Source organism: Loxodonta africana, chromosome 6 (assembly GCF_030014295.1).
Source record: "Loxodonta africana isolate mLoxAfr1 chromosome 6, mLoxAfr1.hap2, whole genome shotgun sequence".
NCBI lineage: Eukaryota > Metazoa > Chordata > Mammalia > Proboscidea > Elephantidae > Loxodonta > Loxodonta africana.
Genome location: NC_087347.1, coordinates 31,393,538 through 31,420,846, shown reverse-complemented (window position 1 = coordinate 31,420,846; position 27,309 = coordinate 31,393,538). Strand labels below are relative to the sequence as shown.

General features: G+C 37.6%; 1 protein-coding gene across 1 annotated transcript in view; it reads right to left on the bottom strand.

Annotated features, from left to right (window-relative positions):
• The window catches only part of ABCA12 (ATP binding cassette subfamily A member 12), a 189,640-nt gene that overhangs the window by 20,232 nt on the left and 142,099 nt on the right, over positions 1–27,309 (bottom strand). The window contains exons 27-42 of the mRNA XM_003406079.3: positions 27,144–27,290; positions 25,924–26,110; positions 23,592–23,810; positions 22,173–22,369; positions 20,689–20,849; positions 18,464–18,700; positions 17,899–18,049; positions 15,092–15,344; positions 14,422–14,508; positions 13,508–13,601; positions 11,035–11,162; positions 9,394–9,481; positions 7,587–7,692; positions 2,487–2,541; positions 1,749–1,926; positions 162–277 (exon numbers count right to left, since the gene is read on the bottom strand). Coding sequence (XP_003406127.2) covers positions 162–277; positions 1,749–1,926; positions 2,487–2,541; positions 7,587–7,692; positions 9,394–9,481; positions 11,035–11,162; positions 13,508–13,601; positions 14,422–14,508; positions 15,092–15,344; positions 17,899–18,049; positions 18,464–18,700; positions 20,689–20,849; positions 22,173–22,369; positions 23,592–23,810; positions 25,924–26,110; positions 27,144–27,290 — 2,404 coding nt within the window. The remainder of the gene's footprint in view (positions 1–161; positions 278–1,748; positions 1,927–2,486; positions 2,542–7,586; positions 7,693–9,393; positions 9,482–11,034; positions 11,163–13,507; positions 13,602–14,421; positions 14,509–15,091; positions 15,345–17,898; positions 18,050–18,463; positions 18,701–20,688; positions 20,850–22,172; positions 22,370–23,591; positions 23,811–25,923; positions 26,111–27,143; positions 27,291–27,309) is intronic.

Genomic DNA, 27,309 nt, shown 5'->3' with positions numbered 1-27,309 from the left:
ATAAACCGCGGACTAGCAAGTGTAATGCATCGTTAGTTATCACTCATGTCAAATGACACCCCAAGACAATTGTAAATCAGCTAATGAGATTGGGCCCCTATTTGTGGCTAGGAGCATTTAATTCTGTTAATTCTTTTTTCACCGCTTAATCAGCAGCTTACCCAAACAGCAGAAGTAGGAGAGAGACAGCACCAAGATTATTTCCGCTGTAGAAGGCAGGTAACCGGAAGATCACAATGACACCAATTGAAAATGCAACAGGCACCAAGTAGAAAACCTGTAGGAATATGTAAAACAATGTTTAAGATATACCAAGTATTTTTTTTAAAATCAGTAACCCACCTAGCTTAAAACTGCAACAAATTGAGCTAGAAATATTTGAAGAAATGAGTTTTTATTTATGCCCCTGTTGCTTGTAAATAACGTTCAGCTTATTTTACATTGATTTCACCTTAGAACTTGTCTCCTCCAATATGAGGTCAAACCAGTCTCCATATTTATAGATATACAAGGAGTCCCTGGTGTTCCTGCCTCCAGGTTTTGAGACTTAGGATCATCTGATGGCAGAGGGTCAGTGAGAAAGATAAGACAGCCAGGCAGCTTGATATTAGATTCAGTCCTCAAAGTATTGATTTCATTTTGAATGCTAGGCTTGGTTATCAGTGTGAGCCACTCTGTAACAAAACAGCAGGGCCGCGGATCCCAGACATTCTTGGAATCACAGGTGTATAAACAAAGAACTCAGCATTTTATCAACAAGTAGAACTATTAAATGCTCAGGAGTTTGCAGCAAGATGCACACATGAAGGAAATGGTAACTTAATTTGGGGAAGAAAGAAAACCTCCTAAATTGGAATGAGCACCAAATACATGACAACAGAATCTGTAAGGAGTAAGCAGCCCTTCACAGAAATGTGTGCTTTAAGCTTTCGTAATGGTTTGTCCACATTAAAGCTCCTATTAAGCTCAGAGCAGTCATTACCATTCTTAAAAGACTTTGACTTCTACAACATATACATTTCAGACTTCACAGGATACATTAACAAAATGGATAGGCAGTTAATTACTCTCCAACTCCTCAAGCCAATGATCTTTACAGCAACCCAGGCAATTCCACCATAATCACCAGGCAAATGCATACCCATCCTGGGCTGTCGGCCAACACTAGCCCGTTTGGAGTCAAGAAAAACCATCTGAACTTTGGGACCATTTTATGCAAAAGAGGGAGCTATCAATGAAATGCATCCCATCTTTCCTCTACTAATCTTCTCTAATGTGTCATTCATCAGGGGCTGCTGCTTTGGATTTTTCAAAGTAGTTGATTAAATTTTTGTAGACTTGATTATTTGGCACCATTGGGCAAGGCTATTCTACCGTATTGCTAAAATTCTATCTCTTCACTGCAGTGGTTCTCAAACTTCAGTATGTTTAAAAATCACCTGGGGGATCTTGTTAAACCACGTGGTGTTTTTATTCTCCAGTCTCCACTCCCAAGATATGGGATCTTGGGTGGGACCCAGGAATCTGCATTTTTAACAAGTGCTCTGGCGAAGCTGACACAGGTGGTCCTCAGACCACACAGCAGAGAGCAAGTGGCTTTCTCTTTACCAATCACTGGTTGAATATAAGACTGATTGAAAAAAAATTTTTCTTTTTAAATTTTACTTTGTGGTGTTGACTTGAACAAACCAGAACAAGTACATCTCAAAAATGAAACTAATGTCCCTGCCATGACACAAGCTACTCACCATGTCATAAATGAAGTTTGTCACCCAGTAGCATGTCACACCAATGCCTGAAATGTGCTGCAACTGCTTGGCTTTGGTCTGATGTTCCCTTACGACATAGGTGACAAAGCTGGCGGTGGTGACAGAGTAGCCCATCAGGATGGACAGTGCCACTAAAATATCGATCAAACTGCTGATTCTATAGTGAGCAATAGGGAGAGGAAAACACACACAAGTTTATGGAACTCTTTTTTTCATGACTAAAGCCATCAACAAAACAGTACAACAGTTGCCTGTGACACAAATAAGGTTCCTGCAATGCAGCCAGATAATATCTTCTCCATGACTCTGCTGTGGCCCTGGAATAAATGTAGCTCTAGCACCTCTGAATTGACAGGGGATATTTGATAGGAAAACCTCGCTCTCCAAGGGTTACAGGGAGCATGCAATGCATATATAGTTCTTGAGCATAGGAATAGTACTTAAATGTTATGCAGGGAAGTTAAAATGATGAAGTATTTATGAACTCGACTTATAAAAGTGCCCGACTCTGTGAATCTGCAGTCAACAAGCTCTACTTGGCAACTCCACTCTAAACTCTTTCAATAGCTTCCTTTTTATATCAGTCGGTGACATATATTACCAGCTTTTCCAGACTGACATTCATTCAGATACAACTGTGGTTTCCAATTACAGCACTTTATGTAGAAGCTCAGCTGCACCAAGGAGAAAGTACTCATGCCAAAAATATTTGCTTACGTGGCTTGTTCTTGGTCTTGCACTCCTGGATAAGGATGACTATACATGATGATGCCTGAAACAAGAGACAGTTTCTTCATTGACAGGTATTCACTTAATCAGAAATATCAATTTTTAGATGCATACTCATAAATACTTTCTTCCTTGTGCTGCTAGGATCTAAAAATTCTAACTTGGAATAATCTATTAAAGTATGAACAAAGTTCAAACCAATCTTTTTCCCATCAACTCCATAAAAATTAGTACTCACATAAAAAGAAAACACATTTTTCACATTGTGTATAGAATCTTTGGGGAGGAGCAACAATGTACAATTCTTATACAGCATTTCCCCTCTCTGTTACATTTAAATATAATTGCTTTCCAATTTCCTTCTCTCTATCTGGTCATTATGTGTTTGTATTTTAGTGGCACTTCAGAAATGCTGTTGAGTCAGTTTCGACTCACAGAGACCCTATGTACAACAGAATGAAACGCTGCCCAGTCCTTTGTCATCCTCACGATTGTTGCTATGTTTGAGCCCATTGTTGCAGCCACTGTGTCAGTCCATCTCGTTGAGGGTCTTCCTCTTTTTCACTGACCCTCTGCTTTACCAAGCATCATGTCCTTCTCTAGGGTCTGGTTCCTCCTGCTAACATGTCCAAAGTACATGGGAGAAAGTTGCTTCTAAGGAGCATTCTGGTTATATTTCTTCCAAGACAGATTTGTTTGTTCTTTTGGCAGTCCATTGTACATTCCATATTCTTCACCAGCACCATAATTTAAAAACATTAATTCTTCTTCAGTCTTCCTTATTTATTGTCCAGCTTTCGCATGCATACGAGGCATTGAAAATACCGTGGCTTGGGTCAGGTGCACCTTAGTCCTCAAAGTGACATCTTTGATTTTTAACACTTTAAAGAAATGTATCTGACTTAAATAAACACCTCAAAGGGGGACTAATTATTTAAGGGTCTCCTTAACAGACACTGGAATCCCTGGGTGGTACAAATGGTTAACATACTTGACTGCCAACTAAAAGGTTGGAGGTAAGAGTTTATCCAGAGATGCCTCAGAAGAAAATCCCGGCAATCTACTTCAGAGAAATCAGCCGTTAAAAACCCTACAGCACACACTTCTACTCTGATACACAAACGGTCTTCATGAGTTGGGACCACCTTGACGGCAACTGGTATTGGTACTGGTAAACAGACATTAGCCCCGCCCATTTGTCCTTTCTGTGTCATTGTGCATGTTGGGGAAATATTGTAGCCTGGGAGGATCCCTCCTTCTCCTTTACCTCTTCTAAGATGCCTATTGCTCTAGTGCCCCACCACAGAACTGCACAGGAGCTCCAGCCACCCTCAAAAGATTCTCACTGAGACCTAAAGGTCCAGGAGGATTCGGAGATACTGGCTGGTTTCAGAAAAATATTCACTTAGTTCCAACACAGTCCCAAACCATTAGGATCTCCCAGAGTTGATTACACTTTCTGCGTTAACAGAAGCAAGAATTTTTTCTCTCCTCCCTAAGAAGACTTTGGTTACACAGAGTCAAAACAGGCTGACACCATTTTCCTAAAGTAACCACAGGGTGAAGAAAAACTCTGCACCATCTGAAAAACTTTGGAAAAGGTTATGGAAATGAAGATACCCCTTAAATACTTATTCCTGTAGAGTCATAAGCTGAGGGAAAACTTTCTCACTTGCTGTTTATATAGCATATGTCCATATTTCAGAACATCCAAAAATTATAGATTACCCTAAAGTTATATTCTTCCTGTGGACTTAAATCTATAATACTTATTAAGTAGCATGGGCTATATATTGAGGCAGAATTCTATAATTGTTGCACGTTTAAGAAAAAAATATATAGTCAACTCGAAATAAACTAACAACCTTCACAATAACCAATTTGACCTGTACTTTTAATCAGATCATTTTGGGATGTGGTTTTATCTCTTAGTGGAATAGTAAGCTCTCTTTCTGCTGAGAGTCCATTTTCATTGGGGCCCTACTTAAACCCTGTTGCTGAATTATAATGTAAGCAGGGGAAAACATTTCTTTTACTTTTGCTTTGTATTTGTATGAGTCGGAATCGACTCGAGGGCACTGGGTTTTTTGTTTGTTTGTTTTGTATTTCAGAATCAAGAAATACTCTTTCTCCAGAGGAATCTTTGCAAATACATTTTGCTTTTCTATGTAAACTGCAGAAAATGTCTTATTTTTAATACATACCATATGTAGAAGAAGTGTTAAGGTTCGATTCAATTTAGTAGATGTTATTCGACCAATCACTGGACTCAAAACATGACACTGGATGTTGCAGAAACCACAGAGAAGATTGTGATAGAGGTCCCTAACCCTGTCACTGTCGCTTGATCTTTCAGCTAAAGATATGTATGAAAACAACTAGATAATTATGTAAACTGCTGCTGAACCATGATAATTATCTAGTTGTTTTCATACATATCTTTAGCTGAAAGATCAAGCGACAGTGACAGGGTTAGGGACCTCTATCACAATCTTCTCTGTGGTTTCTGCAACATCCAGTATCATGTTTTGAGTCCACTGATTGGTCGAATAACGTTTATTAAATTGAATCGAACCTTAACACTTCTTCTACATACGGTATGTATTAAAAATAAGACATTTTCTGTTGTCTCTACAGTTGTAAATCTAAAGCGAGATGCTTCCTAACTGCATTGACCATTGCTACTAGTGCAACAAATGGTAAGAATAAACACTGGGGGAGAGGGGGCAACTTGTCAATATTTTTAAAAAGTATAAACATTGAAATATAAAGAACCTAAGTGTGTGATATTTGTTAGGGAAAACCAGCCAAGCTACAATCTTTGGAAGCAAAAACAGAATTTTCATGTTAAATTAACCACTAGGGGGAACCACATGAATATAATAGATATTGACATTGCAAAGGAAAGCTAATTAAAAGATTTTTATTAGCATGTTAGAATTCAAAGCAAATCAATTTCACAGCTAAAGCAAAACCTCAATTCATGCGGACTCTAACGAAGACGCCTTAAGAGAAACAGGGTATGGGGGAGGCGGCAGGAGAATAACTGGGTTGATTTTTTGCTTTTGTTTTGTTTTTTCATTTTTATTGTGGTGAAATTGGATTGATTTTTAAAGACAAGTAATTTTACCATGGTGGACCCCATACATGCATTAGGAAACGATTGAAGTAGTTCAGGATGACACAGATTTCTTCTTTGAAAGAACTCAAACTGCTTCAGAGAGGGGGGACAGCTACCACCATCATAAGTCAATATAAGAAAAGCTGATAAAGAATAGAAGTTACACTGCTAACGATCGCTATATAGTTCAAGCTAAGCCTTGTTTTTAAATTAAAAAAAAAATCTCCTTTTAGGGTCAATATATAGCTTATGTTGTAGAATTCTTAATTCCTTATATGCTGTAACTTAAAAATACAATGGTAGGAGCCACAACAAACCTACCAGAGTCTGGAGTGATTCCGATTGCCTTGCCTTAAGGAGCACTAAGAATAATGGAAACCTGAACACAGGTTTCAAAAAGCTGACCCCCCTCAAAAGTGACATCAATCTCTTGTTCTCACCGACACAACTTTGTTGCATTTCCCCCTAGTCGTTTCTATAGTTCCTATGCTTTCATTTGGAAACCCTGGTGACACAGTGGTTAAGAATTACGGCTGCTAACCAAAAAGCTCGGCAATTTGAATCCACCAGGCGCTCCCTGGAAACCCTATGGGACAGTTCTACTCTGTTCTATAGAGTCACCATGAGTCGGAATTGACTCAAGAGCAACGGGTTTGGTTTTTGGTTTTTATACTTTCATTATGTGTCACAGCAACAGATAGCCTCTTTGCTCTGAATAAGACATCCTGCTGAAAGTCAAGTGTCCAATAGTATTTCAAACCAGGTTACACTAGACCCACCTGGCTTTAGTCACCATTTAGTTTAATTTACTACTTTTGACTGTGTCCTTTATTGATGCCCCAGATCAAAGGATTATCATTCTTGTTATTTTCTTCACAGTTCCTCCTGCTAAGAAAATGGCAAAGCAGTTGGGAAAAATACTGCTTTCTCTGAAAAGCAAACTCCTCAAGATTCTGTTGCCAGAATGAGTATTTGTCTCTACAGCTTATGTCTGCAATCACCACTATGTCTAGCACACACTACTATGGCCAACAGAAAGGAGGAAAGAAAAGCAGACACTGACGTTTCTAAAAGATACACTTTGTCTTTTTCCCTTGTATGAGTTCTATCCACTAGGCTAGACACTCAGCGTTGACCAGCAACGGTGTTACTCTTAGTTTTTCTCCATCTTTATTATTAATATTCTTTTAAGGATCAATACGGGAAAAGAATTTGAGCGAGGCTCAGGATGAAATGCTCTGATGAACAGTAATTGAATTAGAAAAAAAAATGAATCAGTCTCTTTCAAATTCCAAATGCTGTTTTATAAACTATATGAAAGCCTCTTAGGAAACCCAACCTAAGAAGACCTGGCTAAGTCCAGAGAAACAGTATGGAGTATTAAAAAAAAAAAGAGGGCAGGAGTCAGACAGACCTGAGTTCAAATCTCACTTCCGAACCTCAGAAAAATAATAGTAGGGAACAATAATACTCATCCTAATGGGGTGCTGTAAGGAGTGACAATAATTCATATGAAGCATGTGTCATATGGTAAGTGCTCAATAAGTGGTGGCACTTTTGCTCAGGTGTAGGACTTCTTAGTTTAAAAGTTTTGTCTTAATGTTTTGACTTGTGGACATTTATTGACATGAATTATTTTTTAAATTTTGTTATCCTATATGCAAATAAATAGTTATCAAATATTCTCCTGTGAGGTATAACTACTAAGTATGAGAGCCAACATGAACACAAAGTCAGCATTATTACCCTGACTTGATAAATGAGGACACTAAATTAACCTGAAGTTAAGAGTATTATCCAGAATGTTCCATCTGGCAGTAGTTACTGCTTCCATACTCCTTCTAAAGACCTGTGATTTAGAAGCCATAAAATGCATGCAATTGGCAAGGAAACATGATCCCATGTGCAGTTCTTTACAGAAAGCAGAAAAGTTGTAATACAGGAAGCTTCTGTGTAAGTAACTTTACCGTGTCTAGCAGCATCGTATTTTGACATGTTAACTCTCAGGAGGAAATTGTTCAGGCTGTTGAGGTAAGCTGGAAGGGAGTGATAGCCTTCTGGATCATACCAGACCTGTCAAATTCCAAGAGAAGGCAAGATCAATATTGGGTTCAAATACATTATGTTGCCTTTACTTCTGACAGCCTACAGAATTTATACTTAAAGTAAGAGTACCGGTTTCTCAATAACTTATTTCATTTTAGAAGATTATGAACCATCACCCAGAGGGCTGAACACAAGCCTCTAAGTTCCCAACTTAGAGATGAGCAGAGAGATTGGAAAGACAGTTGTTCCAGGTGATAGCACGAAGTTGTTAGTTATTCTGGATCTTCTCCATAGGCAAAGCCTGAGGTAAACTAGAAAAACCATTGTCTCAATTTTTGTGTTTGATCCATGGTGATTCTGGGTCTAAAACTAAGGTCTTCTGGGCCTCAATAATAATAAGAAAAACAAATGGTATATAGGCCAGACTATAGAAATAAAATACAGATATAAAACATTGTGTTCTAGAATCTAGATTAATAATCGTCTGTCTCATTTGAAGAAACCTAGCTGATAATTTTAAATTACAAATTTGATTTAGAGAGAAATTATTTTATATTAGAAACACCCTTGTTTATACAGAATATATACTCTGTGTGTGGACAGCGGAGAAGGTAAGAAAAAGAGAGCATTCAAATCCCTAGCAGTATTTACTTTCTGTATAACCTTGTAAAAATCAGCTAAAATAGACCCAATGTCTATTTCATAAGGATGTTGTGAGGATGAAATTAGGTAGCTTGTGTATAAGGTGATCCTAGTGCTTGGCATATAATAGTCACTTAACGAATATCAGCTTCCCTACTCCCCCCACCCCCTCTGTATACGTCCCTTACTGTCAAATGAAAAACATGCAAAGACCAATTCCAAATTCTTAAGACTACCATCAATCATATGGTTAATTATATGTGTCTGATTCAGTGACTTTAGCTTGTTTCAAAGTCTAGGTAAGTTCTAGAGGAAAAATAGCCAGCAGGGTTCTTTATCTCCACCAAATTCAATTGAGTTGCCATGTTTTTTAAATATCAAGATTAAATACACCTATTTTTATTCCCTAAAAAATTATGACACATACTTGAAGAAAAATGCATAAAACATAAATGTATAAAGTTTTGAAAAAATTATCAGTAGAGCACATACATCTAACCATTACCCAGGCTGAGAAATAAAATATTGCCAACACCCATAATATCTCCTCACAGACTCTCCGTGTCCTTCCAAATCACAATCTCCTCCCTCCACCCTAAAGGATACGGTGGAGTTTTGTCTACTTTCAAAGCTTATCATAAATGCAATCATACTTTATACAGTCTTTTTTTGTCTTTTCTTTTGCTAATTAATAATGTCTGGCAGATTTAGCCTATTTGGTATATGGAGCTGAGATCATTCATTTATTTCTATTGCTGAAAGTTCCACTGAATAGATATGCAACAATTTATTTACTTATTCTAACATATACGGGCATTTGGAATTGTGTTTTTGTCTATTATGAGAAATAACACTACGAACATTTTTGCCCAAGTGTCCTGGCACTACGTGTGCATGTTTCCCTAGGGTATATACACAGGACTGGAATACCGTGCTCTGTGGTACACATATCTTCAACTTATTGAAAAATGCCAAACTTCTTTTCAAATTGATTGTACTCGTTGTTTTCATGTCAAGAAAAAGCTTGAACGTATCAATTTCACATTCTCATTTATATAACATCCTGGAAGAAAGATCCTAAGTTACCTTGGCGAGTGTTCTATTGACAGGAACTCCTGTTATGTCAAAACGAAGGTCATTAGTCAAAGGCAGCCCAAAACTCCAACCTCCGTATCTGCATGGAGATATAAAATTTATATTAGTTTTAATGGAAAAACTTTTCATAAATAGATGTAAAGTACTTAAGTAGGAACTCAATTTTTTTTCCTCTTTCCATTAGAAACGCAATTATTGTATAAAATAAATACAGTCTGGCAAATATTTTACATTTTTATTGATTCCCTTTATCATAGTTTAGTCTAAAGTGTACAATATAATGAGAGGTAAAAAGTCCTTCTAAACTATTGCAAATATGGAGTGATCATTCTAAAAATGAGTGACATATAATTTAATCATTCCCTCCATCTTAACTGATACACATACCATGTTAAAAATCTTAAGATTTTAGTGCTTAACTAAGCTTCTTTGTTTTTAGGCAATTAAGATGAAGATGACATAACATCAGCTCTTATCCTTTTTAAATAGCGCCATGTCTTCTATTCCCCAAACTGTTTGCTCTAGCTCGCCCCCTAGTGCCATAGCTTTTCTCTTCCTGGATGTTTGCAGTTGAGTCTATTTTACTACTTATCAGTTCATGGTATGCTAAAAATATAAAATTGATTTAAAAAAAAATCCAAGTAGCAATAATATTTTTGTATGTGGAGTGGCTGAGTGGATTTGAACTGCCAACCTTCTGGTTAGTAGCCAAGCCCTTAACTGTTGTACCACCCGGGCTCCTTAATAACAAGAATTGTTGATATAGATTAGCATAAAGGTCCACCAATCTGGGTCAAGTTACACTACATGGTACAGTCACACTAGAGTAATCTTTTCACTAGCATCCAAAATGTGATGATATGGAGCTATACTTTTGACATCAAAGAAAGCCATAGGGTATAGTTCATGTAAAAAAAAAAAAAAAAAAGCAGGTTTTAAAATAGTTTGCATAATAAACCTGATTTTATTGAAAATAATTGTATGTATATCTGTGACTAGGAAATTTCTGGAAGCATGTACACCAAAATACCTGTAGTGATTATTTGTGGGTATAGAGGTACTATTCTTTCTTCTTTTTTACTTCTATGGCGTTTATAATTATTTTACAGTGAACCTTAATCATTTATGTATACCGAAAAAGGAAAGAGATGGAAGGAGAAAACAGTAGCTACTGCAAGCCTATCAGCTTTACATCCATGATAAATAATTAAGTGGCTAAGGTACAAGCCTGCGGCTTTGCTAACACACAAACGTATTTTGTACACATGCAGACATCACGCTCTAAGTCATTTATATTGGAACTGAGGCTGATTATCATCAAAAGCCATGGCTTAAAACTATCTGAGTTGTTGTAATTCAGTCAATAACTTCCCTTTGCTTTAAAAAATAATATGTACAAATTTAAAAATACATTTTTGAGGCCTAAAAAACAAAAAACAAATGCTTTTCTAATTTGCTGAAATGAATCTTAAATTAGAATCATTACTAAAATTTCAATACATGAAGCTGTTTAAACTAGAATTTAACTATGTAAATAATAAAAATTTGCATCTATTGTCTGTATTGTCTCAAGTTCAGAAGGCAATCAGAATTAGAAAGCAAGATAAGCTAAATTAAATATACACAGGATACCTCTTTTGTGAAAACTCATTGGCAGTTGATATAAGATAATTTTCAATGGGGTGCCCGCTGAGGTCATAAATTACTTGGGAAGAATAAGTTCTTCTATGAGGTGGGTAATAGTTAGATTCAGGACATTTCTGAAAAATAAAGTAAAACGTTATTTTTGGCTAAAGCTATGCAAACCAAATAGTCAAATAGTCAAGGAGTTTCAGACCCATGACTTGTCTATTACTGTAACTGGTGAAGTGTGATGGGGCTGTCTCCCAAACTCCAAAGAGCTTTGCAAGAGAAATCATTTTGCCAAGAAATTAGAACAAAAGCTATTACTAAAGTGGAGCGTATGCATGAGTTCAGGGTTCGATTACAGGCTGCAAAAGAACACAGGTTAACTAATGTGCGACCTTCCTTTCACTGTGCTGACAAAGTTTGATATGTTTGGAGAACAACATTAAACAATAAGATGATTCAAAATTCCCTCAATAATTCAGAGGGAAAGGAAGTATGTTTGTCTCCAAATTGAAAAGATAAGCTCAACAGACAAACTTTTTAGGGACTGAGAGCAGTGGATAAAAAGTTTGTGTTTTATTAGTTTTAGGTACAAAACTTAGGTGACAGTGCTTTGTTTATATATATGTGTGTGTGTGTATATATATATATATATATATACATAAACTTTTGGAAACCCTGGCGGTGTAGTGGTTAAGTGCTATGGCTGCTAACCAAGAGGTTGGCAGTTCAAATCCACCAGGCGCTCCTTGGAAACTCTATGGGGCAGTTCTACTCTGTCCTATAGGGTCACTATGAGTCAGAATCGATTCGACAGCAGTGGGTTTGGTTTTTTGGTTTTTATATAAACTTTTTATTTTGGAAAATTTTATATTTAAAGAAAAATTACAAAGATAGTACAGAGAGTTCCTGTATACCCCTCACACAGTTTCTCCCATTGGTAACATTTTACTTTACCATTGTACATTTGTCATAACCAAGTACACTGGTACAGTACTATTAACTGAATTCAGAGCTTAGTTTTAAACACTTTATTTTTATGGACGTATCTTTCTATACTTCCTGACCACTTGCTTTTCAGTGTAGATTTTCATGCTTCACTGCCATCATATTTTGTTTGGGATAAGTCTAGCACTTTCCCAGTTCTTCCTCCTAGCTCTTCATACTACATCCCAGAGCTAGCACCACATGCGTGTCCCAAGAGCATAAAGTTGCAGGTTGCTCTAAAAAAATGAATGCTGGGTTTTGCCTTATGTCCTGTAGTTGTATCAACTTGAAGATCACATTCTAGAATGCACTGGTTCCACAAATATTGTAATTAAATGAAGACACCCATAGGTATGCAGTGCAATTATTTTAGCTTTAACTTTTTATTGAATTATTATAGATACAGAAAAGTGCACATATTATAAGTACACTGCTTGATGAATTTTGAAACTGTACACACCAGTGGAACCAGCAACTGGGTCAGGAAACAGAATGCTAGTACCTGAAAAGTCCCCTGATCATGCTCCCTTCCTATCAATACGCCACCCAAGGTAAACAGCACAGATTAGTTTTGCTTGCTTTTATATTATGTAAACAGAATCATATAATATGTACTCTCGTCTGTCTGTTTTTTTCTTCACTCATCATTATGTTGGCAAAAACATCCATATGTTGTATGATCAATCATCGTTCTTATTTTGCTGTATAGAATTCCATTGTTGGAAGATATTCCATTTGATTTACCCATTATATGGTTGGTGGGCATTTGGGTAATTTCAGTTTTTGGCTATTATAAATAGTGTTGCTATGAATATACTAGTATATGTCTCTTGGTGAACATATTCACATTTCTGATGGGTGTTTAATAGGAGTGGAATTCCTAGTCCCATAGTGACTTCTTTTCTTCAACAATCTTTAATTTCCCCTGTGAATTTGCCACTCTTAAAAGTTTGGTGAATTAGCAGGCCTAGAAAACCCAGGTGTGTATCTATAGAATACAAAGTAAGTGATGGCTGGATAATTTTTTATAATTTTCTCAGAAAATGGACTTCTCTTGCAGCCTAGAGCTGTATGTAGCTCAGACATATGAAGTCTGTTCTAGACTTACGCATTACTGACTTCCCAGCTGACCACTACTGTGGCAGCCACACAGTATTTTCACATATAGCAGTCATGGTGGCATTTTGTTGTGCAAAACATATAGCTTTCTAATTAGAACAGAACTGAGACCAAAAATTCTTTTTCAGTTGGTTTCCACAAAGATAGAACTAGCAACTTTTGGAAATTTGTTGTAAGATAGATTCAAAACAGTGACCTGAAGTTCAAAGTCAATATTTTTGAGTTGCCCAGGTCTACATCTCTGAGCTACGAGTTTCCATAAAGTGAAATTATACTGACTCTTTGGTAACCTAGATAGATTTTTCAGCTTTCGATGTTTTTTCCTCCTTTTTTTTTTTCTTCTATTCCCTGGAACTTAATTCCATCTTACCTGGACATTTTCTGAGCAGGTGCAGACATTAAAAATAGTGCTAGGTTCTCCACTGGTGTTCCATTCTCCAAGACTGCCTTCCTTTAAACATCTCCTGCAAACAAACAAACAAAAAAATGATATTGAAATGAAGTGTGTGCTCTAATGTTTATGTATGAGCATATTAGCAAGTACTTGGTATTAAATTCAGGTACATAGTCCTAGCTACAATTTTACTGATTTTTCATTATTGGACTATACATTGCACTACCATTTTCAAATAGTTTAACATATTGCTGTGGGTGATTGAGGGAGAGCACTTACTGATTAAACAATGTTAAGACCAAAGCTCATTGAATTATCTTAATGAGACAGATAGGACTTTCTGTCCTCTTATTCTTTGTTCTTTTCATTCTCACCTCTGACGAGTAGGCAATACTTTAGCATAATAACACACCAATGTCAGGGTTACATAAGCTATGTACTGTCTTGGTAGTTTGAATAAGCAGCACCTTGGAGTGTAAAATTTGGGGATTTAGAGTCAGAAGGCTTGAATCTCAGTTTTTGCTATACAGCTTACTATCTAGACTTCTTTAGACAAGTAGCCTAGTCCCTCTGAGCCTCAATTTCTTTATCTGTAAAATGGGATGAATAATTCAAAGAGTTGCTGTGATTGTTAAGTGAAATATGCATACAAAAAAGCTGTACAAATTTTGAAACATCTAATGTTTATTACTTCATTACTACAGGGTAGCATAGCCATGGAGTGGATTAAAGGAGCTATGGAAAGTCTATTCAACACAGATTTCTATCAGAGTACTGCCCTTCTCCAGGCACACACACACACACACACACACACGCACGCACACACACACACATGCTTATATCCAAACGGACATGTTGAAAAGGAAAGAAAAGGAGCAGGAAACACTTACAGATCACTGATATTCAGACATATGTTGTCAATGCCAGGGAAGGCCCACATTGCTGAGACCAGTGGCTTTGTCGTTGTGTTAAAATTCCTGCCGTAGGAAAAAGAGAGAAACAAATTCATAATCTTTCTATTAGTCTTTCATATTAAACTCACGCTCACAAATTTTTAAGGAAATGAAACACACTGTCTATAGAACTGTTTTCTTAAAAATCTAAGAAAGACTCTCGAAAAAAATATCAGGGGAAAATACGTATATATCTCTATTTGGCTGCCTTGTTATTCTAATTGTCACATGCATTGAGCATTCACCTATTGTGAATATAAAATTATGTTATACAGAATTATAACGTAACTATTCAGTAATTGTAGGATGGACAAAAAGCTATGTGCCCTATATCACAACAGATTGGAAGGTTACAGGCTAACATGATTAAAGTCGAGTCATTAAAAATAAATATTTATTAAAACATTATTTTTAGATGAACAAAAACTCTTTAAAAGCTGTTTGTCAGTGATAAAAATGTCATGCTGCCATAAATCAAACCACCCATTCCTTCGTCAGAATCAGATACTATGGCTCCTGAGTTCTTTATTCCTCACATTGAATGAGACACAAGAAGAGCCCTGGAAGCGCTTGGGAAATACCATTCTAATAAAGGAAAGAAACTTACGCATAGAAGGATGTCTGTTCGGTGGTGCCATACAGAGATGGGGAGAGCTGGAGCTCTGGGTAACTGTTGCCGGAGTCTCTCAGTGTGCCGAGGCCCATGGCAGTGGTTACAAAGACGACGGGGAGGATAACCTGAGCAATGATGCCCTTCCAATTTCTGCGGGTGTGGTGGAACCTCTTGATGAGTATAGCCATTACCTTCTTCAGGAACAGTCCAAAGCCATCCAGTCTCTCTCCTCTCGTCAGGATTTTGTCTGTTTATGAAAAAGAGACTCAATATGGGTCTGAAGAATGTTGATAAGTCAAGGAATAAAGTAACTTCAGAAACTATGGATGGACAGTATACTGTGGTGTAGTGGGGAAAGCTTATATTCTAAAGATTTGGATTTAAGGTTTGGCTCTTCACTTATCAGCCTTGGGCCTGAGCCTCAGTTTCTCCATTGGGAAAAGTAAAGGCCAAAATACACATCTCATAGACATTCACGTAAAAGTGCTTTGAAAATTGTAAATCATGATTCAAGAGATATTACTAATCATTTACATAGTAATTTGACATTTAAAAGTCAGGTGTCTAAAATTTTATAAATGAATATTGTCCCTAAGCTCTAAAGACTCAATACAAACTCAGTATGTATTACTAGTTACAAATTATATTACTATAATAGTCAAGAGAGAGCTTCTATCAAGAGTAAGAATTCAAATAAAATAAATAGAAACTAAAACATCAGTCTAGTCTAAGAACTAGTTCCAATTGTGACTAACTCAGTGATTGTATGTTTATTTGGTTCTGATTCTAACATGGGGTCCAATGAATTTGCCCTTAAAGCGGAAAGAAGAATAACCTGTCCTCCAGAGTAAAATTCTAGCTCAAACACTTCTTCATTACACTGTTTTTAGAAATTTGAGATAATTACCTAGTGTTTCAAAATGCCAGCTTCACTATTGTCAGTAGCCGATGAGTCGATTACGATTCATGGCAACCTCTTATGTTGCAGAGCAGAACTGTACTCCATAGGGTTTTTAAGACTGTGACTTTTCAGAAACAGATTACCAGGACTTTTTTTCCAAGGCACCTCTGGGCGAGTTTGAATTATCACATTTTGGGTTAGTAGTTGAGCGTTTAACCATTTGTGCCATCAAGGGACTCCTATCTTACTATTAAAGGCACAGGAAAGAAGGCATTGGAAAAAATGTCTACCCTCTCCCCACTTCGAAAAGCTTTTCAGGTGCTGAGAAAAATTTCATGACTTCTGAGAGTAAGAGCCGCTTTTGAGGCCATAAATGGTTGCCTCCTCAATAAAACTCTTATTAACTAATAATTTCAACAGTCCCCTCTAAAAATAGGTTCAAATATAACATTCTCTCTGAAGGCCTGCTGCCAAGTACTTCATGTGTGATAAGATGGCAGTATTCATCAGCCCTCTGTATGTTTTCAATTCTCCATCACAAGTTTTGCAGTGCACAAATCATGATCTTCATTTAGCTGATAAGGAAAAATACAAAGCTGCTTAATTTAAAATGAATTCCAATTAAACAGAGTGAACAAGTTTAAACACGAATGCCTATCGCCGTAAAGGGGAATTGGAGAAGAAGCTGAATATTTTAAGTTAATTAGTATGCATTTCTGTTTCTTGAGAAATTACATGTGGATGACTTACAGGTGTATCAAATGGAGTAAATGTGCTTTCTGAAAGATAATGTCAATGAGGGGAACATTTTGACTGAATAATAGTTTCAAACTATGAGACATATGCAGAGGCAACTAAATAACTTTTACTTCCTGAAGCAGATGAACCCATTCTAATCAAAGTCCTTGAGTCCATGGACTCCACAACTATATTCCCCAAAAGATTGCCAATGAGGGTCATGGCAGAGTTCATATCAGACTCAAGTTCTGGAATTCTACAAACATCAGAGACTATCTTTTTTTCTTTTTTGAGTTTTAGACCCAAGCAAATGTTTAATTAAAAGTTCTATTCCTGCAGATTTTTGCCAATTTAGGCAAACTGTTGAAATGATTACTCTGTAATTTATATATCATTTTACAATATGCTGCTTTAAGTAAATAGTATTTCCAAAGATATGAATTAGCTGTCAAAAAGAAGAGACAACGTAAGTTATTTTCAATTCCAAAAGGTGGACCTTTTGAAACCCTCAAAGTTGTATTAAAAAAAAAAAGATTTTTCCAACATGTCTTGTGTGAAGAATTGGAAGGAAAAAAAGAAAAACCTATTATCATAAGTTTCTAGCCATCAAGTGCAAACTCTTTAACGCAGAGACCCTCCACTGCTTTAAGCATTTTGTCACCACCTGCAGAGTCCAGAATGGAAAGAGATTAGACATTTTTCCGATTAGATATTTTTACTTTTTTGTGACCCTTGCCTCCCCTTGAACAAGTCTAATGACAGGGAGTGAACGACCTTCAACGGTAACGTTATTTATAAGAAGGATTTTAATGTGTTCCCGAATGTACGACTGTAGTTAGTTATATCTTGAATGCAATTTCTGGTGGGTAGAAAGGCTACTGATCACCATCCTATCGAGGAAGTCCATCCACACTCTTCAAAAGATTCTTGAAAAAGAGAATTCAATCTGACTTAATGAGTATTTTGTCTAGTGCACATAGGCTTGCCATAAGCAGAATCAACTTGATGGCAACTGGTTGGTTGGTTGGTTTACATCTCTTTAGTCCTTTTAAATTTAGAAAGAACATCTAAAGTTGAATTAAAAATATAAAAATCTGTCCTGAGATTTTCACATGTATAACATGTATTGGAATTAAGCAAAATATCCACATTAAATTTATACCATCTCTGTCTGTGAAATTGCTGCTGCTCACAGATAAATCGTCTGGAGTTGAGACGCCGTTGGTACTGGAATTTCCAATTTTCTTTTGTGGAAAGTGCTCAAGACTCATATCACCATTTTTCTGTGAGTCTTTAGTCAAGTTCAGAAAGACCTAGAAAGAGAAGCCAGGTTTATGTATATATATATATATATATATATATATATGCCTTTTCCAATTTCTCAGCTCAATTTTCGTTTGGAATTTTTATTACTTTTATTGGATAAATGTAAATAAATATACACATACAATAAAATAAAATAAATAAATATTATCTATTTATTCCCCATCTGGTTTTCAGTGAATATTTTTGTATGGAAAGAAAATGTCTTCTCTAATTGGAGCAACATGTTCATTCTCAGAAGTCTGTCTTACATAAGAGTGGCACTGAGATAATTTTAAGACTTTCTGATTTGTGAAATATTTCTTTAAAAAATAGATTTTCAAAAGTACACATAGTTTTTTTTTTTTAAGGAAACAGAAAATTATATCAGTATTATAAAAAAAAAGAGCAATGTTCAGGCATACCTCTTCCACAGTGGTGTCTGAAATGCCATAGCACCCAATGTTAAGGCCACTCATGCCATTGTCCAGCGCTCTTAGGAGTGACAGATAGGCTCCTGAGACTTTGGTGCTAAATGGAGGAAGCACATAAACAAGCTCTCCCCCGATAATCTCCTTGAGGTAGGCTTCGGGGAGGTGTGATCGGATCATTGCTGTCACAGCCATTGTGTCACATATTGAATTCGCATTTAGATTTGGACACTAGAGATAAAAACGGAAGTTAAACCATTGCTTCTCCTTACACTGCACTGGCCAGGGGCCGATTCAGAGGGTACCGAGTTCTTCAGGCCACATTGAACCTAAGTTCAATCACACTTCTCTCTTCCAGTGGCCCTCTCTCCCACTCAGGGACCCGACAGTGGTCTACAAGTCACTAGGCTACCAGCTCCATTCTCCCACCCCACCTTGTCCCTTCTCTGACCTCATTGCCTGCCATCCTCCCCCTCACTTGCTCTACTCTAGCAACACTGGTCTCTTACCAGTTGCTACAGCACTCTAGGCTCAGGGCCTTTGCCACTGCAGTTTCTTTGCCCCCAGATATCAACATGGGCCACTCCCTCACCAACTCCAAGTCTTGGCTCCACCGTCATCTTCTCAGAGTCACCTTCCTTGAGATCCAACTTAAAATTGTACTTCTCAGCATTCCCTAGTCACCCTCCCCTTATTTATTTCTACCCATAGCAATGACTACCTGTTAATATACCAAATGGAGTCCCTGGGTGGTGCAAATGATTGACACACTCAGCTCCTAACCAAAAGGTTGGAGGTTTGAGTCCACCCAGAGGCACCTTGAAAGAAAGCTCTGATAATCTACTTCCAAAAAAAAAATCAGCCATTGAAAACCCTATGGAGTATAGTTCAACTTTGACACTCAGTCAGATTGCCATGAGTCAGAATCAACTCAGGGCAACTGGTTTTTAATGTACTAAATAATATCCTTATTGATTTTATCACCTGAGTTTTTTACTCTCCATCAGAATATAACTGTCATGAGGGCAGAGATTTTAATATCCTCAGTTCACTGTTATATCCCCAGTGTCTAGAATAGTGCTTGGGCACATATTAAGACATAGTAAACACCTGTCGTTCTTGTTAGGTGCAGTCGAGTGGATTCCAACTCATAGCGACCCTATAGGACAGAGTAGAGCTGCCCCATAGGGTTTCCAAGGAGCAGCTGGTGGATTTGAACTGCCGACCTTTTGGTTAGCAGTTAGCTCTTAACCAGTATACCACCAGGGCTCCAGTAAACACCTAATAAATAATTTTTTTAATTAATTAATGAATATAACAATGAACCACTTTTTATACTTCGGAAGTCTCATCAGGCTGGTCAGCTATAAAATAAATGGTAGTGGTCAAAATCTGCTCAACAGCATATAAATCGGGGCTTCGCACTGGTTTGTTGCAGTTCAAACCCCTGTGGAGAATTTGTATTTCTAACAAGTTCCCAGGAAGGCGTAAGTAAGAATAACCTGGGGTTTTTTATTAAACTGTAGATCCTGAGTCAGTATATTTGGGGTGGAAACACAAATTCTCAGCAGGGAACTTGTTAGAAATGCAAATTCCCAGCGGGGTTCAAACCAGCATGAACCGGTTCGGAGTCCTGATATAAATCTTACACCGTAGTGTTAAATCATATTCTATTTTAGGTGGTACAGGATCTTTACTCAGCATTTTTGTCCTTCAAAAGGTGTAAAAGCGTTGTTAGCACATTCAAATTGGTTTCCACACGGTCACTTGAGGAGTACCGACAGAAAATGAATATATAATTTCATATTCTTTTTATTTGCTTTTGATAAGGCAGAACATCTAATTTTTAGGCTTATAGATAGAAATGTTATAGGGAACCAAAGGCTGATCCTGTACCTTAGGATGTAGATGATATTTTCTCTAGCACGAAGGTTCCCAACATGGGCTCCTCAGACCAGCATCATCACCTAGGAACTTGTTAGACCTGTATATTCTGGAGCCTCGCCCTGGGCCTAGTGAATCAGAAACTCTGGGGATGGGGCCCACAATCTGAGTTTTAACAAGCCCTCAGATTGTTCCGATGCTTATTTAAGTTAGAGGATCACTGATCTAGCATAAGAATGAATTTCAGCAATGGATTTGGGGAGACACTACCTCAGTTTTATATAAAAAAATTAACTTATGACCCCATAATGAGGTGTATTTTCTCTTCTACAAACCTTTTTCTTGGTGATTGTGAGGTGATACCCATCCCCAAATGCTTCCTTGAGGTAGAATGGTGACCCACAGCACCGAAGCCCACCCTGTTCTAGGAAGGCGATGCGGTCACTCAGCACTTCAGCCTCATCTAAGTGGTGTGTCGACAGAATGATTGTTCTGGCTTAAAAATACAGATAAAACAACAAAGTATGAAAAATGAAGACACAGTTCCAAAGATATATACAATTAGCCAGAGTATTCTGCCACAAAGTTTTATTAATGGGTTAAAGAAAAAAAAAAAAAAATTTTTTTTTTTTTTTCTTTAACTAGGAGTGGGAGGGAGAGGAAAGGGGAGCCATTGTTCAAGAAGCAGTAAGTTTCTGTTCATGGTGATGGGAATTTTGGCCAAGATTATGAGTGATGGTTGCACAACATGATTAATGTAATCAATATCATTAAATTGTACATGTGAAATATGGTGAATTGCCAAATATTGTGTTATACAGATTTTGACAATTCTTTTTTAAAAAAGCATATGTCCTGTCACACGTAAGGACAAAAGTCATGTTTTATGAGGTAACTGAAAATCAACTGACCAGAAGGAGCTTCCATAATGATCAAAGAGAAACTCAGAAAGGGTGTCCCTAGATCTTCGGGAGTGTTTTATATATAAGTTGACAGCAAGTAAGTATTTATTATGCTGTATGGCTAAGTGTCCATCATCTGTAGTATGGACATTGGATATTCCTGGCAGTCTGGCGGAGTTTTGCTTCCTTGGCTTCATTTCCCTTCCTTGCTTCTCCCCTGCCGCCTTGCCTCCTTTCCTTTCTCTCTCCTTCCCTCCCTCCCTTTCCCCTTCTTCCCTCCATCCATTTCCCCTCCTTCCCTCCCTCCCTTTCCCCTTCTTCCCCCCTCCCTTTCTTCTTTCCGTCATCTTTCCTCACTATAAAAAAGCAGTAATTTTAAAGACTTTTTGAATATTCCTCTCTAATCCACTCCACTCTGATTGCTCCTTTGCTTCACATCCTGTTAGCACTTATTTAGTCTGTTTTCAGTTTATTTTCATTTGTGTATGTTTGGTATCTCTAATTAGATTCTAAGCTCCTCTAGGCAGGATTTGAAACTTTTTTTTTTTTGCATTGAAAGGCCTGTGAAGTGCTCAACTCACAGTGTACACTCAAAAAATAAATAAATAAAAACCAAACCAATTGCTGTCGAGTCAATTCTGACTCATAGTGACGCAACAGGACAGAGTAGAACCGCCCCATAGAGTTTCCAAGGAGCGCCTGGTGGATTTGAACTGCCGACATTTTGGTTAGCATTAGATGGACATTAACTAATTGGTCCAGAAATCTACCTGGGAGAAAAGATGACCTGGGAGAGGGAGACAATCATAGACATTTAAAGGATATCATAAACAAAAAAAAGTTCCTCTTGCTGCTATGTATTCCAGAGGACAAAACTGTGACTGTGGGGTGGAGGAGTTACAAGAAAGCATTCATACCAGTTTTGTTCTTGGATATAACATCCCAAATACTGCGGCGAGAACATGGGTCAACTCCAGTTGATGGTTCATCCAAAATGACCACCCTTGATCCACCAATAAGAGCTATGGATATGGATAACTTCCTCTTCATTCCTCCCGACAATGTTCCAACTCTCTTATGACGATGGCTATACAGTCCAGTGTCTTTTAAAGTCCTTCAGAAAATAGTGTATGGTGTTTATAATTTACAGATAGAATATTTGAATATAGGAAAAATATAATAAATACCCTAAGTGATACGTATTCACTAAGTATAATGTGCTCAGCAAGGTACAAAGAACTTTTGATGACAGGTAAACCTACAGTCTTCTACTATGTACTGTGTAGCTGGAGGTCCAAAATTAATACTCAGAAAACAACATAAGAGAAGATATATTTCATTATTTTATTCATTTATTTGATAAGCATTTGTAGAGTGCTTGACTACTTTGCATAAGTCTCTGTTCTAGGTGCTGGGGAAAGAGCAGTGTGCAGATAGTATTTCTACCCACAGGAGATTATGGTCTAGTAACATGTGTGTATGGGAAGGGATGCAAGGGAAATTCAGTCAATAAACATATTCCCAAGTAAGTTTATAATATGTCATGTGGTGACAAGTAAAATAAAGAATAAATAAAGCAGGATACATAAGATAAGGATGCCTATGGCATGCTATTTTAGGCATCTATTTTATATATAGTGGTTACCTTAGAGAAGGTGATATTTGAGCAGATAACTGGAAAGTGGAGGAGGAAGCCAAGTGGCTATCTGGGAAGAGCACTGTAAACAGAGGGGACAGTAAGTGAAAAGTCCTGAGGCTGCAGCAGGCCTAACATAATCAAGGAGCAGCACCTAGACCAGTGTGCTTAGAGCCGAGTGAATGAGGGAAAGAGTGGAAGGAAATGACATCAGAAGTGGGACTGGGGGGCAGGTTACATAGGGCCTTGTAGGCCTTAATAAGAACATTACTGAATTTTCCACTGTGTAGTAGGAAGCCATTAGAAGGTTTTGAACCTAGGAGTTACATGGCCTGGTCTACAGTTTAAAAGAATTACCCTGGCTGCTCTTTGAAGAATAGGCTGTATGAAAGAAGAATAGAAGTTGGGAGTCTAGTGCGGAGGCTTGGAACAATATAGTAGTCCTGGAGATTAGAAACAGAGGATTTGGGGCAATATGGGTACCAGAGATAAAGAAACTTAAACAATTCCAATATATAAGAATAGGCTGGTAGGGATAATGACATTAAGAGTATACAATACCAGAGAGGTAGAAAAACTAAAAAGCAATAGTTTGTGAGAAAATATTTCCTACTGGTATGATTACCATAGCTTGACTGACCAAGCTATAGGTTTTTGAGAGGATTTACCAACTCATGTTCTTGTTACTGTCCCAACTCACCTTTTTACTTCCTCATGCAGCTGCTTTTTAGTCCAGTGAGGAACTTTGATGGAGCCATACAAGAGGAGGTGCTCCTTTGTCGTGAGGTAACTAAACAAGACATCGTGTTGCATACAGACCCCCATGTTCTTCCGTACAGTGTTTAGGTCTGTTTTGATATCTTTTCCATAAACAAAGATGGTTCCTGCTGAGGCCCCAAACAGCCCAGTCAACATTGAACTAGAAATAAAGAAAAGATAAGCTAGATTTTAGGACTAAATATATTTCAGTTGTTAGAAATATTGTTACAACATATCTCCTCAGGCAAGGTCAAATTATGAAACAAAATTATATTAAACAGGAATAAAGAAAATTACTTTTGTGCTGTTAGTAATTTAGAGTCACAGAAACACTACATAATGATAATGATGAAAATGATGGTGATCGTGATGGTAATAACGACAGAAATTGTTGGGCTTTTTAATTGTGAGTACAATTTTCTAGGACAATTTTATGCTCTTTCCTGGCATTAGATAGCATCTGTAGGCTGATGAGACCCTAATTCATATCTGTAGCCCAGACCACATCACTTCGCTCAAGGCTTGCTCCATACATCCAACAGGCAATGCCACTTCTCCTCTAGAGGTCTTACAGGGTCCTCAAACTCAACTCACAATCTTTGCTTTGAAACCTGCACCCTCACTGATGTTTCCTATTTCAGTTTATAATAAATCCATACACTGGTTGTATAAGCTTGAATCCAGGAATCATTTTTATACCCTCCTCCTCTTTTAGTCTCCAGACTTTACTCAAATCTCTCCATTTCTACAGCCACCACCATAGTCCAAACCCCCAGTTACCACTTGCTTAATCCACTGCTGTAGGTTATTAGCTTTACTTCCCACATGCTTTTTGATCATCTCCAGTCACTCCTCCACATGGTGGCCAGCATGGTCTCACCTAGATAATCCCCAGTCATCTTTCAGATGGTTAGAAACTGGGCAATTATTTAACATCCGTCTCCTTCACTACAAAATATGCTCCATGAGATCAGAGAGAGGCTCTGTTTTCTCACTACTCTAGCCCAGAGTCTAACTCAATGCCTCGCACATAGTAGGCCTTCAATAAACAGTTGAGGATTAAACAGGGAATCAATGCAATATTCAACTCTTCTCATAAAAACACATAGAATTACAAATAACATACTTAATTCTTTATATTAATGGTTTATATGCAGAAAAATAAAATGGTGCTTTCTCGGCTAAAAATCAAAGCCTCTTCGAAAGCCTTTCTTATCCCTTTTCTTCATTGGTCTGTCATTGTCTATTTGAAATCCCACCTTTGAAACACAAATTTCACTAGAAAGTCAACTCTAAATGTTCATAGGTTATGTAATGAGAGGGGCCACCTGCCACTCACTTCATGACCTTGCTTTGTCCCCTTTAATTCACAAATAAAAAATTTGATTTGAATATGTCTTGGGAGTCACCGACCTTACTCATGACGATACTAAATAGGATACGCAGCAGCTGAGCTTCTTTTTTTTTTTTTCTCAAATAAGGGCTAGAGTGCCAACAGCATCTTAGAGCTGACTCAGTAGCTAAGCTGACAGGAAGCGTTGAAGGAGAATCACGGAAACACGCAAAAGAATGTCACTTTAAACAGATTTGAATCCCTTCTTCATTCTGACACGGGAAAATGCTAGTTAAGTGAGGAAGGAGGGAAACAACCCATGTATCTCCTTGCCTGTTTGTTCTATATCTGATAGCTAGTGATTCTTTTGTTTCCTTTTGAATCAAGGCATGGGTTTCCTGTGATGGAGCAGCTGGGGAAGAATGTGCTTATACCAAACTCAAAAGTATACATGGGCCAGGGTGGAAATACAAGCAACTGAAGTGGCAGGGTGTATGAGGTGGTACAGACTAGTAGGGAATGGAGATGAATCAGAAAGCAGATGTACCATTTAAGAGAACAGTCACCAATAAGCTCCAGCCATTGGGTTCTATCTAAGACTGCGGATTCAATGTTGCTAGAAATTACTATCATCTAAGAGAGGCCAAGTGCATTTATTTTTATTAGAAATCTCCCTGTTTAAAAATACTGGCCCTGAATTAAAAATCTTAAGCGGTAATAGGTGGGTCAACATTAGGCAAACCAAATAAAACCTATCTGCTGGCTCTGATACGGCCTTTGGGTTCACAGTTTGGGATCTTTGATTTAGACTGCTCCATAGTAGACTGGTTGTGCCATCTTACTTCATCCAGGATATATAATAACTTCACGTTTTACAAGAGAGGGAGGGAAATATTAAGTAATATGCATCAGTGACAGTAAGTGTTGAAAAGTAACATACATGGTGGTAGTTTTCCCAGCTCCGTTGGGCCCCAGCAAGGATGTAATATGCCCTTCATAAAAGTTCAGATTGAGGTTATCAACAGCAACTTTTGACCCATAGATCTTTGTGACCCCATGTAGGGCAACCCCAACCGTGAGATCTTTGGGTTCAGGCTCAATGTTGGAGGGAAACATGCATTCAGGACCTGGAGAGAAATCAAGAGACCAGTTGTAAGCTCATAAATGGAGGAAAGTCAGTACAGTTATAAAAAAAAAAAAATACTGTTCCTTAATTAAAAATTAAAGACTATTAAAATACAACTCTCTAAGTAAAAATTTTCCAGAAATAAATGATCAGTTATAGTCTTCAGTCCTTTTTCACTTGGTTACTAAATAAACACGAGTGGGGGAACCACATTCTCTAAGGCTTATATCACCCTTCTATGTTAAAAAAAGCAGTCCCAGAATACAATGCCACAATTATGAGTTCTCCTTTAGTCTACAGAGCTCACATACTCAAAATAAAAGCCTAATGCCTGGTCTACCATTTAGGTAGGATAATATGGACTTACAAAATAAATGTCTATGAGGAGTGATATTACAGTGACAAGGCTAGCTCTGAAACTTTATTAATTATTACCTATGCCTCCTTTAACAACGGACTCAAGCATAATAACGATTATGAGGATGGCGCAAGACTGGGCAGTGTTTTGTTCTGTCGTACATAGGGTCACTATGTGTCAGAACTGATTTTCCTTCAGGCATCGCAAAAGGACCACTTAGATGGGTCATACTTACTTTCTAAAGATGAAGCTACTCACCCAATGTCAGTAGGACAAGGGTTTTGAATTATTTTTCCAATATTGGTAATGGGTTATGCTAAATTATCCGTACTTGTTACTTGGTTACTCCTTGTGACTGGTGACAGATGGCTGGAGTTAGGGGTGCAGACTGTGTGGCCAAGGAACAAAATTTGTCACTGTGTGAGTCTAACTGGACCACAAAAGGATCTGCAATCTTGGCCTAATTAGTGCCATATGCTAACCGACTGAGGTAATGAGCCCAGAAAAAGCCACAATTTAATCCCCACTAGAGTACAAACACATATGTGGAGACATATCCATCCATGACTAAAAGGATAACTTTGCCATTTAGAGAAACTTAATTAAAATCAGTAGTCATGTAATTTTTATATCACTTCTCTCATAATAATGCATGTTGTTGACCTACTTGTCTTACTGGCAGATGGGTTGGTGTTCTGCATCATGATATGAGTAAACACAAGGCCATTGCTTTTCTCGTGCTTCACTTCTGAACACCCAAATCGCTCCTTCCAATAGGAAGGAAGGATTGGGAAATACCATGGAGCTGCAATACCGTATGTCCCTGTAATAAATGTGTATTA